The 15,663-nt window shown below is 27.3% G+C and overlaps 3 protein-coding genes across 3 annotated transcripts in view; 2 read left to right on the forward strand and 1 right to left on the reverse strand.

The window, feature by feature from the left end:
- LOC109599697 (uncharacterized) overlaps positions 1–5,320 on the forward strand; it is a 46,283-nt gene extending 40,963 nt beyond the window's left edge. Inside the window, exons 3-7 of the mRNA XM_020015720.2 lie at positions 3,282–3,344; positions 3,693–3,854; positions 3,905–4,082; positions 4,133–4,310; positions 4,364–5,320. Coding sequence (XP_019871279.1) covers positions 3,282–3,344; positions 3,693–3,854; positions 3,905–4,082; positions 4,133–4,310; positions 4,364–4,700 — 918 coding nt within the window. The 3' untranslated portion in view covers positions 4,701–5,320. The remainder of the gene's footprint in view (positions 1–3,281; positions 3,345–3,692; positions 3,855–3,904; positions 4,083–4,132; positions 4,311–4,363) is intronic.
- Positions 5,321–7,106: 1,786 nt separating this feature from the next.
- On the forward strand, positions 7,107–8,613 carry LOC109600218 (uncharacterized). The gene is made up of 4 exons (XM_020016340.2): positions 7,107–7,336; positions 7,694–7,879; positions 7,931–8,004; positions 8,067–8,613. Exons 1-4 carry the CDS (start codon positions 7,282–7,284, stop codon positions 8,226–8,228), a joined length of 477 nt encoding a protein of 158 aa, XP_019871899.1. The 5' UTR covers positions 7,107–7,281; the 3' UTR covers positions 8,229–8,613.
- A 504-nt stretch (positions 8,614–9,117) lies between these two features.
- On the reverse strand, positions 9,118–14,725 carry LOC109600348 (lysozyme-like). Its single transcript, XM_020016491.2, has 3 exons — positions 14,569–14,725; positions 10,283–10,542; positions 9,118–9,386 (listed from the first exon to the last, which is right to left on the reverse strand). The coding sequence occupies exons 1-3, from the start codon at positions 14,618–14,620 to the stop codon at positions 9,249–9,251; spliced, it is 450 nt and encodes a 149-aa protein (XP_019872050.1). The 5' UTR covers positions 14,621–14,725; the 3' UTR covers positions 9,118–9,248.
- Positions 14,726–15,663: the final 938 nt, after the last annotated feature.

Raw genomic sequence — 15,663 nt, forward strand, 5'->3', positions numbered from 1 at the left:
ATCACACACATATCACATTCACATCTATATAAAAAAACATTTTAATTAATTTTATATGTTTTCCATAAACACATATGAATTATACTCTATTTATATAATTGCTCATGGATGTTTTAATAAATCATCGTAATGGATTGAGTTTTAAACAAATAAATGGTGAAATGGTGAAAATATTGAAGACAGAAGAATAAACTTAGTCTAATTCATTAATTTAAATTCGTTTCAACAAATTATAGTCCATTTAATTTTTATTTATATCTTGATTTCAATGAGTAATAAATGAAAAGAGAGACATTTTATTCGCTAGAAGTTTACTATAACATTTTAATGTCTATAACAGAGTTAAACATTTCACTTATTTATTGTTTCTAATAAAGTAAATCATAATATAAAATATATCGTATATATTTTAAAATTATATACAATACAATATTAGAATTTTTTTTTAATTTTTTTAATTTGATTGCTATATTCAATGAAAGTCACTATAACGTGAAGAGTTTTTTACTATCTATCGTGATGATAAATAAAATCGAATTATAAATAAAAAGTTACAAAGAGCCAACTTATAATTTCAAACCACACAGTATGTGGTTAAATTTAATAAATTTATTGATAAATAAAAAAAGCAAAATATAATTATTATTAACTTTAAGAATTTAAATTAAAATTGATCTTTAAATTGAAAAAATATTAAAAAAAAAAAACATAAAAATCACTAGGTAACATTTAATTAACACAAAAATCAAAATTGACTGAATGTTGCATTCAAATCAATACCAAAAGCATTTTAATTAATTTTATGGATACATATGCATGCCGCTCTCTGTATTGGGAATTAATGTTTTAATAAATCATGGAAGTTGAACAGAATTTTAAATGTTCCCATAATGAAATAATCCTTTCAACGCCAAATTTTGATTAACTCGTTAAATAACTATTTGATTCAATGATATATACTAATTTTAATCCCACTAATATAACATTGAAATTATTTAGCGTTATTTACAATTCAATGTCGATGACTATATAATTTTCGGTTTATATTAAATGTTATTGTTATTAACAAGTTTACGTTATTAAACAAATTGGCCGAGTTCTAGGTCACACTCAAGATTATTTCATAAAGGTAACGGATAATGTTTAAAGACCAAGTGCAGGTGGGAACGGTATAACTGGTACCTACATTTATTTTAAAACTTTGACGCACCAACAAACTAGTACTGATTATACATTTTGATAATACTATAAATTCAACAAACAAATGCTAATTTAGATTTTTACTTTAGGAATTTTAAAAACAAACGAGGAAAACAATATTAATATAATGCCAAGGCGATAAATTCGATTTGTGAAGATTAAACAATGTCTACGGTCAAATTTGTAATAAAATTATCATTTAATCAGATCCTTTTCAGAAAGAAGGTTAAGTTGTTGTCATAAAGTTTATTTTTATTAATCGCAGACGTATTTTTTTAGTACAAAAAGATATTTCAAGTGCACCGCAAAATTTCAACGATAAATTACCCATGATAACGGTTCTCTTATAATTGTACCTTTATATTTACTTCATTCATCAATTATTTCCTTCATAGTTTCTTTAATAATGCTCATTTCGACGATGGATGTCGAAATCGTTTGGCATTAATTGCTCGATAAAATTGCACCTTATCATTGTGTCAAGGATTGCAAATTTTTTACATAGTTTTATTGGTAAGTTTATAATATGAGCAAGTGTCAATATAATCTATTACAAGTATCAATAAATTTATGCTATTTAACGTTAATGATCAGTAAATACTTGTTATTCAACTGCATGTTAAATTATATATATTTCAAGTGTTACTCAAATGATATATTTAAATAATTAATTATTTTGTACAACAATAATAGAAGCTTTTATAAACCTAATTTATTCCTTCACTTTTTTAATAAATAAAGTTATAAAACACAAGTTTAAATCTTAATAAGCTGGTCTTGACACGAAAGAAATTAAAACTTAATTAGAAACGTGCAAATGAACTTTAAAATTTACTCTGGCAATTAAATACAATTGCAGCAAGGTAAATCGTTCACCTTTTAAGATTTCCATAATATAAAAGTGTGTTTAAAGCAAATAAAGCAACGCAAAAGTTTACTTGTCTAAAACTCGATTCACCAATCGAGTTAGAAATAACTTCCCTTACTTCTCATCTTCCAGGGTCAATGTTCAAACCTTGATTTTTGTTATGTATCTATTACCATAAAACAAATGTAAGCAATATTTTTTATTATAAAATGTCAATAACTTAATGACATTGTAAAATTAGGAAATAACATCACCATATTACGAAAACGTTTCAAGGAAAAGTATCGTACCGCCTGAAGTATGTTTTCATGATATCACCGAATTCATGAAAACACTGACGAAACTGAATTTATTTTTGTTTAGAAAGTTCAATAACCAGTTTGATGTGACAATTTGAATAACTATTGTTGATGATTCAATTGGAGGTTTAATTCTGTCATGATTTATTTGCATGATCCGGAAATAAAAATCCGCAGACACTTTCACCTGCTTTTTTTATTATTATGCAGTTAATGAATAAGTTCAAGGTTATGATGAACTACAATTGATTTGCATAAAATTACGGTTTGGCAATGCTACAATACATTTTAATGACCGACACGCACTTTCATGATGGCAATTAGATTTTGTTTTATCTGAGGTCAGTGGAATATAATAAAGTTTTGACATGTTATTTGAATAAAATAGTAGTTATTACGGCAATTGATCTATTTTATTTGCATAATCGGCACTTGTTTGTTGGCGGCTTGTCCCTAAAGCGACGTTTCTTCATAAACATCGTCTAAGGCATATTAATAGTCGAAATTAGTAAAGCTTTTCCCCCATTAACCAAGAAAAACAATGTTCCAACCATAATTAATTTATCCGTCAGTTCGGTTTATTCCACACTCTTCGCACACAATCAAGAAGAAAGCAATTATCTAAAACTAGTAACGATCTCCAGACTCCAGCTATTAAGCAATAAATAGCTGATCGACACGAACCGACCCCAATCCGATAAAACACAAGCGCCCAAATTAACCAAACCAATTATACGCCGTCACATTACCGTAGGATACTCGAAAATTAGTTGCTCTTTCCGTAAACAACGGGCAATCAATATTTAATTATCTCCGGCGTGTCGCACAGTTTCTGCACCGCGAGAAATTAAATTAAAGTCTTACCGGCGCTCGTTTATCCGTTTATTTATTAATAGGTGGTCGTTTTGTTGCAGGACAAATTGCTGAACAAACTCGAGGAGAGCGAACCCGAATTGGCCACCACACAAGAGGAAGAGGTAAGTTTCAACAAAGAAAATCAACAACTTCCTGACTTACGCTTCCTTACGCCAAGTTACACTGTTTGTCTTTCCAAGATACTAATTTCATAAATAAACTTTGTTAAAGTGCCTGTTACCGGATATTGTTTCTTACAACGATCAACTTGCCTTACATTCGTTTGGATCAACGTTAAATTTCATAAACTTCGTGTTTGCCTTTGTTCAAAACAACTCGAAAGTTATTTGACTTGTAAATAAAATTCATTTTAGTTCACATTTAAAATTCAAAGGAATCCCGCTGCTGCCATTTCGAGTGCACAGTATTCAAATTCGAAATGCACTAAATAAAGACAAGTTGTATTGCAGTGTGTCATCTGCATCCATGCCAAAGCGACTATGCAAACAGCCCCGTGCGGACACCAGGTTGTCTGCAGGAAGTGTTTCGTCAAGACCATACAAATAGCGGTCTCGCAAAGACTGCTGCCTCTCCGATGTGTGATATGTAGGGCGAAAATCCTCAGACTTAAGGTAAACTCCCCCAACGTTTCTCGACGACACATTTTTACGTTTAAATTTAGACAGGACCCATCCTTCCGACATCAGCGAGTGGATATTCGGTAAATTCCCGGGCCTCTTCGGTACCCCAATCGGACAGCCTCTACAGCGTCAGTAGCGGCGGCTCGTCGATCTCTTCCTCATCTTGTTCTTCCGAAACCAGCAGAGGCCCCGGACCTTGTTGCAACGGCCATTGCTTAGGTAACGTTCCCACTCCCATCGATTACCTAAGTTACGTTGTTCTTTTAAAGGTGCTTACCCGAGACAGCCGGCAACGGGGGCGATACGAAGGTCGCAGCAGCACGCGATGAAGATGCGTCTGCAAGAGTATTGCAGGCCGGAGAAGAACCACGTTAACAGGTTACCTCCCATTAGGGAACTGCCTGGGGCCAGCCCGTTGCACGCACCTCCACCTTCTACAAGAATACGGTAGAACTTTCAGTTATATATTAATGTTTCGTTTTAAATTACTAATAATTTAGATGCGCTCAGAAGATTCTGACCCAGTTAGAGTCGGCGCCCCTCTTGGGGGGCAAAAACTCCAAGAACACCAAGAATTACAAGTACGAGAAGCTGCCACAGAGCGACGAGGACGAGGAGGAGGACGCGTCCAAGTCGCACGATAAGAAATGGTGGTCGGACAAGCGGTGGAATGAGCGGACGAAAAACGAGGAACGCATAGACAACAAGAAGAACGAGATCGTCGAAAAGCAGCTCGAACTTAAGGAGAAGCAGAAGCTGATAAAAGGCGATGGCAAAAAGAAGGACGGCAACAAACAGGACACGAAAAATAACAGTACAAAGGAAGACAGAGTTTAAAGATTTTAATCAAATACGCCTCACAAAACGTCACGTAAACTTACAGAAGCAGAATTTTTAACGACTCCACTCGATCAGGGACTTAATTGCCTAAAAAGATGATACCTATGTATACAATTTTAGAAAATAGATTTATTGTAATTTTAATGAATTAACACAATCGATTCCAAATCGTAAATGTTAATCCTTAATTCTAACTAAAACTTAAATGAAGGATGTTATAGTTTCCAATATTCGTTATTTATAAAGTGCATTTAATCAAAATAATCAGGGAATAGTTTTAAACTAGTACATCGAATAACATCAGAGCAAATCAAAATCGTTAAAAGTTGTTAAAAATTCTGTATGTGGTCAATTAGTTCAGTCAATAAACCTTTTGATAAACAATAAGTTTTAACAGGTATCAATATGAATGTGCATTTGTGAGGTAGAATATGAATCCGGTAAATGAATTATCAATGGAATTGTTCACAGAATTTTCTCTTTACAGGATAAATGAAAACAGTTGCCTAAAATAAAATATAATTATTAAAGGTTAAAATTTAATAATATAAACTTAATTATTAAATGTTTTATTTTCTGTATACCAGACTATTTACACAAACAATTTTTTCATGAAAGGAATTTTATGGTTGTTAATTAATTTATTTCTGCATTTTGAGAAATTAATTACTTCACCAATATACCTCAAAACAAAAAATCTTGTTTTCTAATAATCTAAAAATATTAGTCAACAAACTTTTATATCTGTATCATTATTGCAAAACTATTCTATAACACATCTTATAATTCATCTAATTTTTACTAGAGCTTTATTGTATATATTTATAGAATAAATTATATATACTTTTATTTTATATATATTATAAAAATTTTAAAATGTTAAAAAATTATTAAAAACTTTTATGAAATATTAAGTAATGCACAATTGTTGATTATCTTGATATTTATATTAATTATTTTAAAAAGTCTTCCCATTTAACTGCCATTAAGTTGGATTTTTTATATCACCGTTTACAATTTTGTGTAATTTTCACGATAAAAACACACATATAAATGTTTGTTGTCCAATAACAACTAAAATTGATTTTATAGTTCCTACGAGTAAATTATACACAAAAATAATTTGATTTGCAAATGATGAAATTTTTATTGAAATCATTTAAACTCAATAAATTAGCGAGTTCAATGTTGATATTAATATTTTGACTCGCCCAGTCAAAATCATTATTTATAAAGAAAAGTTTCAGAACGATTAAATAAAGCATGTGCCAATATTTTTAAATTTCACCGAGTGCTAACGAAACATAATTAAAAATAAAACTACAGTGGCTTTACTTCGTTATCTAATTATTTAATCGTTTGGTACTTTGCTAAATTTAATGAACTTTTAAAAAGTACCTAGATTTTCGTCATCTAGTCAATTGATCTTTTAGAGTACTTTTTATCTCTTTAGAGTACTTCTACGATCTATAAAAATTTGCTGACATACTCTTAAAATTGTGAATCATCACTGTATGATGCTAATTCAACTATTTATTATTGTATGATAGTTATTTACCTAATGATTAGGCAACATTTGCTACATCACGTAATTATCTGATATTGAATTGATTTTATCTATTATACGTTTTATTTATTTGTATTAGCATCGTACTGTGGAAAATTGTTATTAAATGCTTTTTTAAGCTACAACTAAACTATTGTATATCATCCCGATCCAATTAACATACAATCAGTTTGTCTGCAAACAATGATTAGAATATAGACAAACATATCTTTGCTGTTACCGTTTTTAAATTTTTAATGAAATTTCCTTCTTACGTAACTTACATTCTCACTTATTCAAGAGTGTAATTTTGAAAGAATGCACCACAGAAGAAACCTGAGAATGGATCATACATATTATTAGGCTCTTGTAAAAGTAGAGAATAAAACTATTGTTGTTAAACAAACTGAGCTGTATTTTCAAATGTTGGCAATAAATTGAATATACATCATACTTAGTATAGGATATTTTAAGCTGGTTGCAGCCGTGTAAAAATATAGAATTTTAGTTTTATAAAAGTAGTTGTGTTGTAAATTGTTGTGTAGATATTCGGAAGAGGCAACCAAACTAAAATTGTACATTCACATTATATATTGTTTTATTTTGGATACCTCAAAAATTAGTTAAAATAAAATTTAGAAATATCTGCAATGGACTTTATCTCTTTTAAAAAATCACCTACCATCAATAGTAATCCTCGATAATTGGTCTGGATTTTCAACCAATCAGTGAAAAACCCAGTCTATTAATAATTCAATATCAATCAATACCTTGTTTATGCAGTTTACATTTTCCTTGCTACAGTACTTAAACATGCGTATTAGTTGCTCATTCACAACCTGTTTATCAATGCGACGAGTCGGGCAAAACGATATTTGTTGTTTATTTGCAAAACATCCACATTTTTAGTTAAAATCATGAAACTTGTTTTGTATGTGATTAGCTTTGCATTTTATTCTGTTTGATCTTCAAGAAGAGATATAATGTGCAGTTAGTGGTGTCTTTTAATCAGATCATTTACTTGTTGGAAATATGTTGATGTTATTAATTCTGCATTTAATGATACTTGGCCAAATTATCGGAGAAGGTAAGTAAATTTTCAAATATGTCAGTATAATATTCTTAAATTATAAACCTATAATAAACAGGATGAGAAATATATATTATGTATAATTATTGACTAAATGTAAATTTCTTATTGTTGTTTCAGTTTCCAGTCCAGTATTTAAAATTTAAATTAATAACTATATACTATATTCCGTCATATTACACTCTTACATCTCTTTATCACTATATAAAAATATTTAATTTAAGAGTTCGATTTTGATTTTTGTTTATTTGTATTTAACATTAGATTTATTATTTTGACCTTTGTGGAAGATCCAATCTTATTTATTTTCCTATATAAAGTAAACAACAAAAATAAATGAATAATATTTTTTAGAAGAGGAAGTAAAACTGGTAAACTTGGGTGAAGCATGTATGAGATGTTTGTGTTATACCGCCACAGGTTGTGATCTGATCAGAGATTGTGTGGACGGTTATTGTGGGCCATATAAAATTAGTAAAATTTATTGGGTGGATGCTGGGCAAGTTGTGTTAGCAAATGATGAAGTGATCAGGATAGGAGGTAAATAGTTGAGTCCGATTTGAAAATATGTATGCAACGAATATTTTTTAGCCTATGAAGACTGTGCTAGAAACTACCATTGTGCGCGAAAAATTGTCTTAAATTATCTTATGAAATTTGGAAGGGTATGAAAAATACAATTTACACAAATTTAATTTTTTTAATAAAAACTATTATTTTCTTTTAGGATTGCAACGAAGATGGTGTGACGAATTGCGAAGATTATGCAATGATTAATTTCAATGGTGGATATTCGTGTTCTGCTCCTTTAAACAAAACAGAAAATGGCAGAGCTTGGCTGAAGAGATTTGAAACTTGTAAGCCGGTTATGGCTGATTTCTATAGATGACATGCGTCTTATACATAAAATAATTGAAGTACAAATTTAAGTTCTCATTTAGAGTAATAATTATTATTAATATCAAAAATATATTAAATATACTTTTTATTAATAAAATAATGTTTTTATTAATTAAAATAAATGAAGAACCTTGTTTTAATAAAATTATTCCCTTTTTTTTGTTATATTATCGAATAAATATCACATAGATATTTTTTTGTAGTAAATTTGCACGGAAAACTCGAAAGTATTAATGTTTTACCCGAGTTTTTGAAATATTACCAAAAAGTTTTATTTTTGAAAATTGGAGTACATTGTGGTAGAGTATTTTCCTTTCCCCTAAATATTTTCTACCATTTTCTTGACTTTATAAAGGGCTTTTTTACGAACATTTTAAGTTCACACACACGTCTTTAGTATAGGTATTGGTAAATCAATGTCAACTTTTAGTAGGTACATTTAAACACCTAATTTGAATAATAAGTAATAATAAATAAAAAAGTCCGAAGTAAATTCATGAATCCAGCTGTTATCGAAGCAAGTAGATATGATAAATCCTCCCTACATAAATCTCGACCTAATAAAACTGAAGACCTAACTGAAAATGTTAATAAAATGCATTTCAATAATTTTTTACATTTTTTCCAAAATAGTCTCTCTACAATATTAAAATAAACAAGTTAAATATTTTTAATAAAATTTAAATACTATGGAAGTAAAATATCTGAATTATTGAAAAGGTGGTATATTAAATAACTTAACTGACAGTTAAAGACATGTAGACATTTCATAACTTTTAAAAATTAGTTACCTTTTCAAATTCTATTGGCATAAAATATTGTGATGATCCTACAAATATAAAACATTTGATTGTTTTGAATAGCTGAGTCAATAACAATAAAATTATACAAAAAAGTTTATTAAATTAATTTTCACAGCAGGAATAGATATGTATATTACATATTATACCGTTTGAGTTTATAAATAAGCAGTGAAGTTATAAATTAAAATTAAAACTAAGGAAATAAATTAACCGACGATAGCTTTGCATTGTCTGTAACGTTCTCCGAATGGCTCAGGAAGTTGGACTCCTTTACATCCGTATCCTCCGAATTTGTGAATCAGGGCGTAATCATCACAATCGATTTTTCCATCCCCATTACAATCCTGAAAATGAAAAAATTAATTTAAAAAAAAAATGTATTTTCAATAAAATTACTCTTTACAGTAATATTTTACAAAAACACAACAAGAATGCGTCTAAATCATGGAATCAACTTCAACATTTGTGGTTAGTACATTTTCCCATGATTGTTGGGACTTAATGACAATCAGTTTTCGTATTTCAATGCCAACAATATAAATATTAAACAGTTTATTTGCAAATACTTTGTTTAATATTTAATTTAACATGTTAAATTTTCCACACTCGTTTACCTAGTGATGTTTCCATAATCTATTGGTTTACAACAATTTACTAATAATTCGTAGATTTATTAATTATTAATAAATGAAATGTTATTTAACATTTACAAAAAAACTTGTTGTATTAACATAACAGTTTTAATTCATAATTCTCCTGTTGATCAGTTTAATACTACCAAATCCGGTTGAGTCAGTTATAGACCGAGATTCCTGTTAGTACTTTTTTTACTGTTGGTCACTACAAACCAGTCAACTTCTATAAATAGAATTATTAAATTTTGCACGTGTATTTTTTCCCTTATTGCTTCAGGTACAAAAAATACCATTGGTTACAAATAATCTGAATTATTTTTAGAAATCATATAATATTACTAAGAGGTTCTCAATTACGTCACTTTATTTACCTTAATAAACAAATATTACCAAGAATAAAAGACAAATACAGAGTACTTGTTCGTGACCCAAATTGTTTAATAAAATAATCAGAAATGAATTGTATAATAAGTTCTCAAAAATTCTCAATAACATTCCAAGGTTTGAATAAATTTTTTATGCGCAATATTTTTAGAAACACACTTTTAGAGTTCATTCATAAATTCCAAACGTTGTCGTTTGTTGTCGACATATCATTGACTTACCTGTTGGAATTTGCTCATGTATCCTTGTACAGAAAGGGCGGCACAGTAAGTGTCACCGGCGCAATTAGGGTAGGCAGTTTGTGATTCTGGCGATTCATTATTCACCGTAGGTTTGCCGGAATCACTCCAGTAGGCCCATGTGATCCTGAACGGTCCGCAAACATCTCCTGAGCAAATGTTCGTTGTGTTACATTGAGAGATCGCCTCGCAGATGCAACCCAAACACTGTTGGGTAACTGGAAGATCAGCTCCATTTGATCCTGCAAGCAGTTAAATCTAAATTATGCAATATTTCTTGATTTTTATTATCTGGAGATATAACATAAGTATATTTTATGTTATTGACTACAGCGATAATTGTTTTTATTCTCTTTGGATGCTTGCTCCTTTACAAGAACCTGTACTCAAGATGGGACATAAAAATAACCTGATTCTCTTGTGAAAAGGCGCCTAGCTGTTAAACTATTAAAAATTTTAAAATATCCTTGAACCTAAATCATACTGAATGCTTTATGATTTATTTTTTATTATCTTATAGAATAACAAACTACTTATTTAATTCGTTATTATTTGTTAAAGGTTTGTCATTTGATCTACTATAGTTTTTTCATTTTATTTTACTTATTTTATTATAATACAAGAAATTTGTTTGGATTTTAAATATATACTTCAATATTTATATGAAAATAGATACTTAGATATATAATCATTATACTAAATTATTTATTTTTCTAGAATAACTAATAAAAAAAACTTGTAAAAACATAAATGTATATAAATAAATTTATATATATATATATATATATATATATATATATATATATATATATATATACATATATCATAAATTAACAATAAAATTACGTGTTTATTAAATTATTCATTCGTTTCATTATTATTAATATTTATTAAAGGTTCGTCGGTTGACTTTGTATTGTAGTCTCTTCATTTTAATTTACTTATGTTATTATTATTATAATATAACTGTTTAAATTTATATAAAACTAATTACTTAAATATAAAAAATATTATTTATCTAGAATAACTATAAATAAAACTTGTAATAACAGACATTTATCTAACTGAAATCATTTTCTGAAATTAGAATGACTTTATGAAAATGTCACCATGTATTAATACGATAAATACATTAAAAACGATCATTTTTATTTATTAAAAGTTAACAATGAAGTTATACTTTTTTATTATCATACAATAAATATTATTAAGATTTAAATAGATTCTTACACATATAATAATTATATTAATAAACACAAATTATTTATTTAGTTTTGTTATTTATTTATTGGACAGTTATTGCAGATCATATAAAATTAGTAAGATTCATTGAGTGAATGCTGGGCATGTTATGTTAGCAAATGGTGAAGTGATCAGAATATGAGATAAATAGTCGAGTCCGATTTAAAAACATGTATGGAACGAATATTTTTAGCTTATAAATGCTATGCCAGAAATGTTGTCTTAAACTATCTTATGAAATTTGGAAGGATATGAAAAATATAATTTACAGAAATTGCAGTTTTTTTAAATAAAATATCTTATTATTTTCTTTTGGGATTGCAACAAAGATGGTGTGACAAATTGCGAAGATTATACAATGGTTAATTTCAGTGGTGGATATTCGCTCGTTTAAACAAAAACAGAAAATGGCAGTGCTTGGTTGAAGAAATTTGAAACTTGTAAGCTTATAATAGCTGATTCCTCTAGATGATGACATGCATCTCTTTCATAAAATGATTGAAGTACAAATTTGAGTTCTCATTTAGAGTAATAATTAATATTAATATTAAGAAATATGTTGAATATACATTTTTTTAATAATAAGTTAGCAATAAAATTACTATTTATTTATTTCATTATCATTTATAAAAGGTTTGTCGTTTAATTTCCTAATGTAATCAACATTTCTTACTTAATAATAATAATAATAATTACATTCTTTAAAATATATAAAAAACAGGTACTTGCATATATAAAATCATAATATTAATTTAAATTTATTTATTCTTGTTTATTGGCCATTGAAATTATTTTCTAAAACTGGAATAATATTTTTGACTTATTTATGAAAATGTTAAAATAATTTTAGAACTAGAAGGTTCGTCGCTTGATTCACTATTGTGGTCTCTAACTTTTTTCTTACACTAAATTTATTTTTAGACATTATCAATTGACAAAATAAAATATGCATAATTCAACAAACTAATTGTGATTACAAATAAGTAAATTTAGGTCGTTAGTTTACTATCTAACAAGGTTTACATTCCTATCTTCAGTTCAAACAAATATTATTAAACGAAACAACATGAAATACAAACAAAGATATCATAAACCACATAGATTTAATCATGAATGAATTGATTGCATTTGTTTATTTGCAAATTTCCTATTGTTGTTTTATTATTAGCTCAAAATATACATATAATAAGTAGTTTAAATTAATGATCTATGAGCTAATAAATTAAGAATAATTGCAAATAAACCGCAACAATGAAATTATCACGCCGTCATAAACAGCACGTTAATGAAAAATCCATATTCAAAAATGAAGTCATTAATGTTAATACCGTGAATTATCCAGATGGCTGTTAATTAAGATAATATTTTTTTAGTACGTCCTTAGCGAATCGTGTATCCGGGGGAAAACCATTAGACTTAGTCATTGTTTGTACAGGATTTGATCAAAGTATTAGCATAATTTTTGTTGTTGTGACAATTGATTTAAATAATTAAATTAGGTGGGTTGATAAATTCTATTGTTTCACATTTAAAATTGCGAATTCCAAAAATACAACTTGAAGGTTGAACTGGATTTTTTCCATATTGTAAAATTTTCAATTACTCATCCTTGACATTTACGGTAGAAAAATAAGAAGGTTTATTTTTATGGAATTCATTATTATTATTATTCTCTATATCCGCAAGAGTGCATTTTCATTCAAATGCAATCTTTTCATGAAAACAAGTTGAAAGACCTGTAGAATAGAACGGCGGGTGAATACAAATCACTTTCATCTGCTTTGATGCATATCAATCATTTTTAGGTGCAATTATTTCAATTAATATACTATTTATTTTAAGAATTTTTACTTTCTTTCAGTTCAGATTTGTAAATGAATAGTTTCCGTGTTTAAGCTAAACAAAAAATTAATTAATCGAAAATAACAAAATTAATTGTATTGTCGAGTTTCGCATACAAGGTAACCTGTAATTGAATATACCTACATTTACAACCTTGGCCATTATATTTTAAGACACGAGATGAGATCATAAAGTACCATTAGCGAAAATATTTATTTAAAAAGAGAAAATGTGTATTGCGTATGGTAAGTAACGCATTTGGTTTGGTATAATGCAATTTTTCCTGATACAGTATAACGTCTATTGAAACACAGTTTTTTTATCAACGTTCTTAAAAATTAATTAATATAAATTAGCAATTAATAACTTTATCTACATGGTCCAGTTTCTGTGTATCGATGTTTATATTAATATAAACCACTATCTTAAAATAACAAGTGTTTTTAAAAAAATATATTTTAAATTATTCCTTTAAATGTGTTCATTAAAATCATTTGTGAAACAAATTAGATTTGACATTTTAAAACTTATTTAAATGTGATGTTTGTAGTTGTTAATTGTTGAATTTGAATTAAAAATGTATGCATATCTAATGAATTATGTTAAATTAAAATATCATTCAAATTGATGGAAGGATATAATAATCAAGATATACAATTAATATTTTATTGGAAACAAGATTTAAATATTAAACAATTTTATCAAGGCTAAAGACGCAACACGCAATGAAATATTAAATATTTTATTTGTAATATTAATTTATCAGTAGAATTATTTGTATATCCGACTTGAAGTAATTAGATTTTAACTAAAATTTAATATAAATTATTACAAAATTAATTAATTAATTTATTTCAATATTAAAACATAATAATTTTAATTTAATCTTCTTAAATATCAATTTTTGGTTGAAATAAACATCAATAATGAATAATATTTTTCAATAAACCTCTATTAATCTTTTAATTTAATATTATTTAATTTTCTTCTGTATTATTATAATTCAAAAATTGTATGTTTATTAAAATATATATCTTATATTTTAGTTTAATTAATTTTGAATTAATTTAATTTATTAAACAGACAAAATTAAATTTAAACCAAAATTCAATTAAAAAAGTAGCCCTAATATATGATTAATTAATACAGAATATAAAAATCAATTGGTACAACAAATTTCTTACCGACAAAATAAACCACGAACAAAATTCCAACAGCACCAACGTACTTAATCATGTTGTTCGTTCCTGCGAATGCCAAACTAAACTAAACGCACCAATACGGAGATGATTATCAACTGATCGTTCCAAGTTTCGTCTCGGCTTATTAATATACGAGTAGACGGACTTTGCGATTCTTTTGTTGACAAATTCGATATGTGTAAACCTGTTCTTTTAAGAAAAACTTATTCGGAAACGATAATATTATTATTGTATTATTTCGGCTTTGACCCCGACGATTATTGGGTGTGTTGTATGCGAAGATAAATTACTTAATTCGATTTACTGTTAATTTTTCTTCGGTATTTCTTATCGCAAATTGCTTTACAGTTATGTTAGAACTTGAATGTGCAAAAGACACCTACACATATGTGAATACTATTATATATATAATTTCTATGCTAGATCATCAAATTTATTTATAATTTATGTATATTGAAACTTGATTATTTAAATCATGGTTGTATTATTAAAAATATGAAATATTTATTTAATGAAATATTTTGTACTTTAGATGTAATATACCTTAATAATTACACGTTAATTTTAAAATCCGTTCAAGTAATTTACGTATATTTAGCTGTTTGTATTAAATTTCATTTATTATGTTACAATAAAAAAATTAATTTCCTATTAGTCGATAAGGTTTATAAAAATGATTAATTCAAGGTGAATTTCAGGAAATAATTAAATTATTAATTAAATTACACATATTAAAATCATTTTTTTATTATTCTAAATTATTCTTAATTTAATATATAATTAAATTTAATACTATAATCTAAAAAATATTCGACATTAAATATTTCTTAACATTAACAAAGCGTGAATTTAATTGCTATGAAAAAGTTAAATGTGCTTCAGTGTTCTGGCAAAGTTAAGTCTTCAACAAAGAAATATGTTCGTAAACAGGATGTTGGAAAGACTCCTTTCTAGATATATTGTCAAATTGTATATTTTTAATATTAAATTGACATACCTTAATTTGTTAGAATAAAATTACCCATAATTGATAAACAGCAATGTATACTGTAAAAATATTTATGATTATCTGATTAT

The sequence above is a fragment of the Aethina tumida genome, chromosome 1 (genome assembly GCF_024364675.1).
Source record: "Aethina tumida isolate Nest 87 chromosome 1, icAetTumi1.1, whole genome shotgun sequence".
In the NCBI taxonomy this organism is placed as follows: domain Eukaryota; kingdom Metazoa; phylum Arthropoda; class Insecta; order Coleoptera; family Nitidulidae; genus Aethina; species Aethina tumida.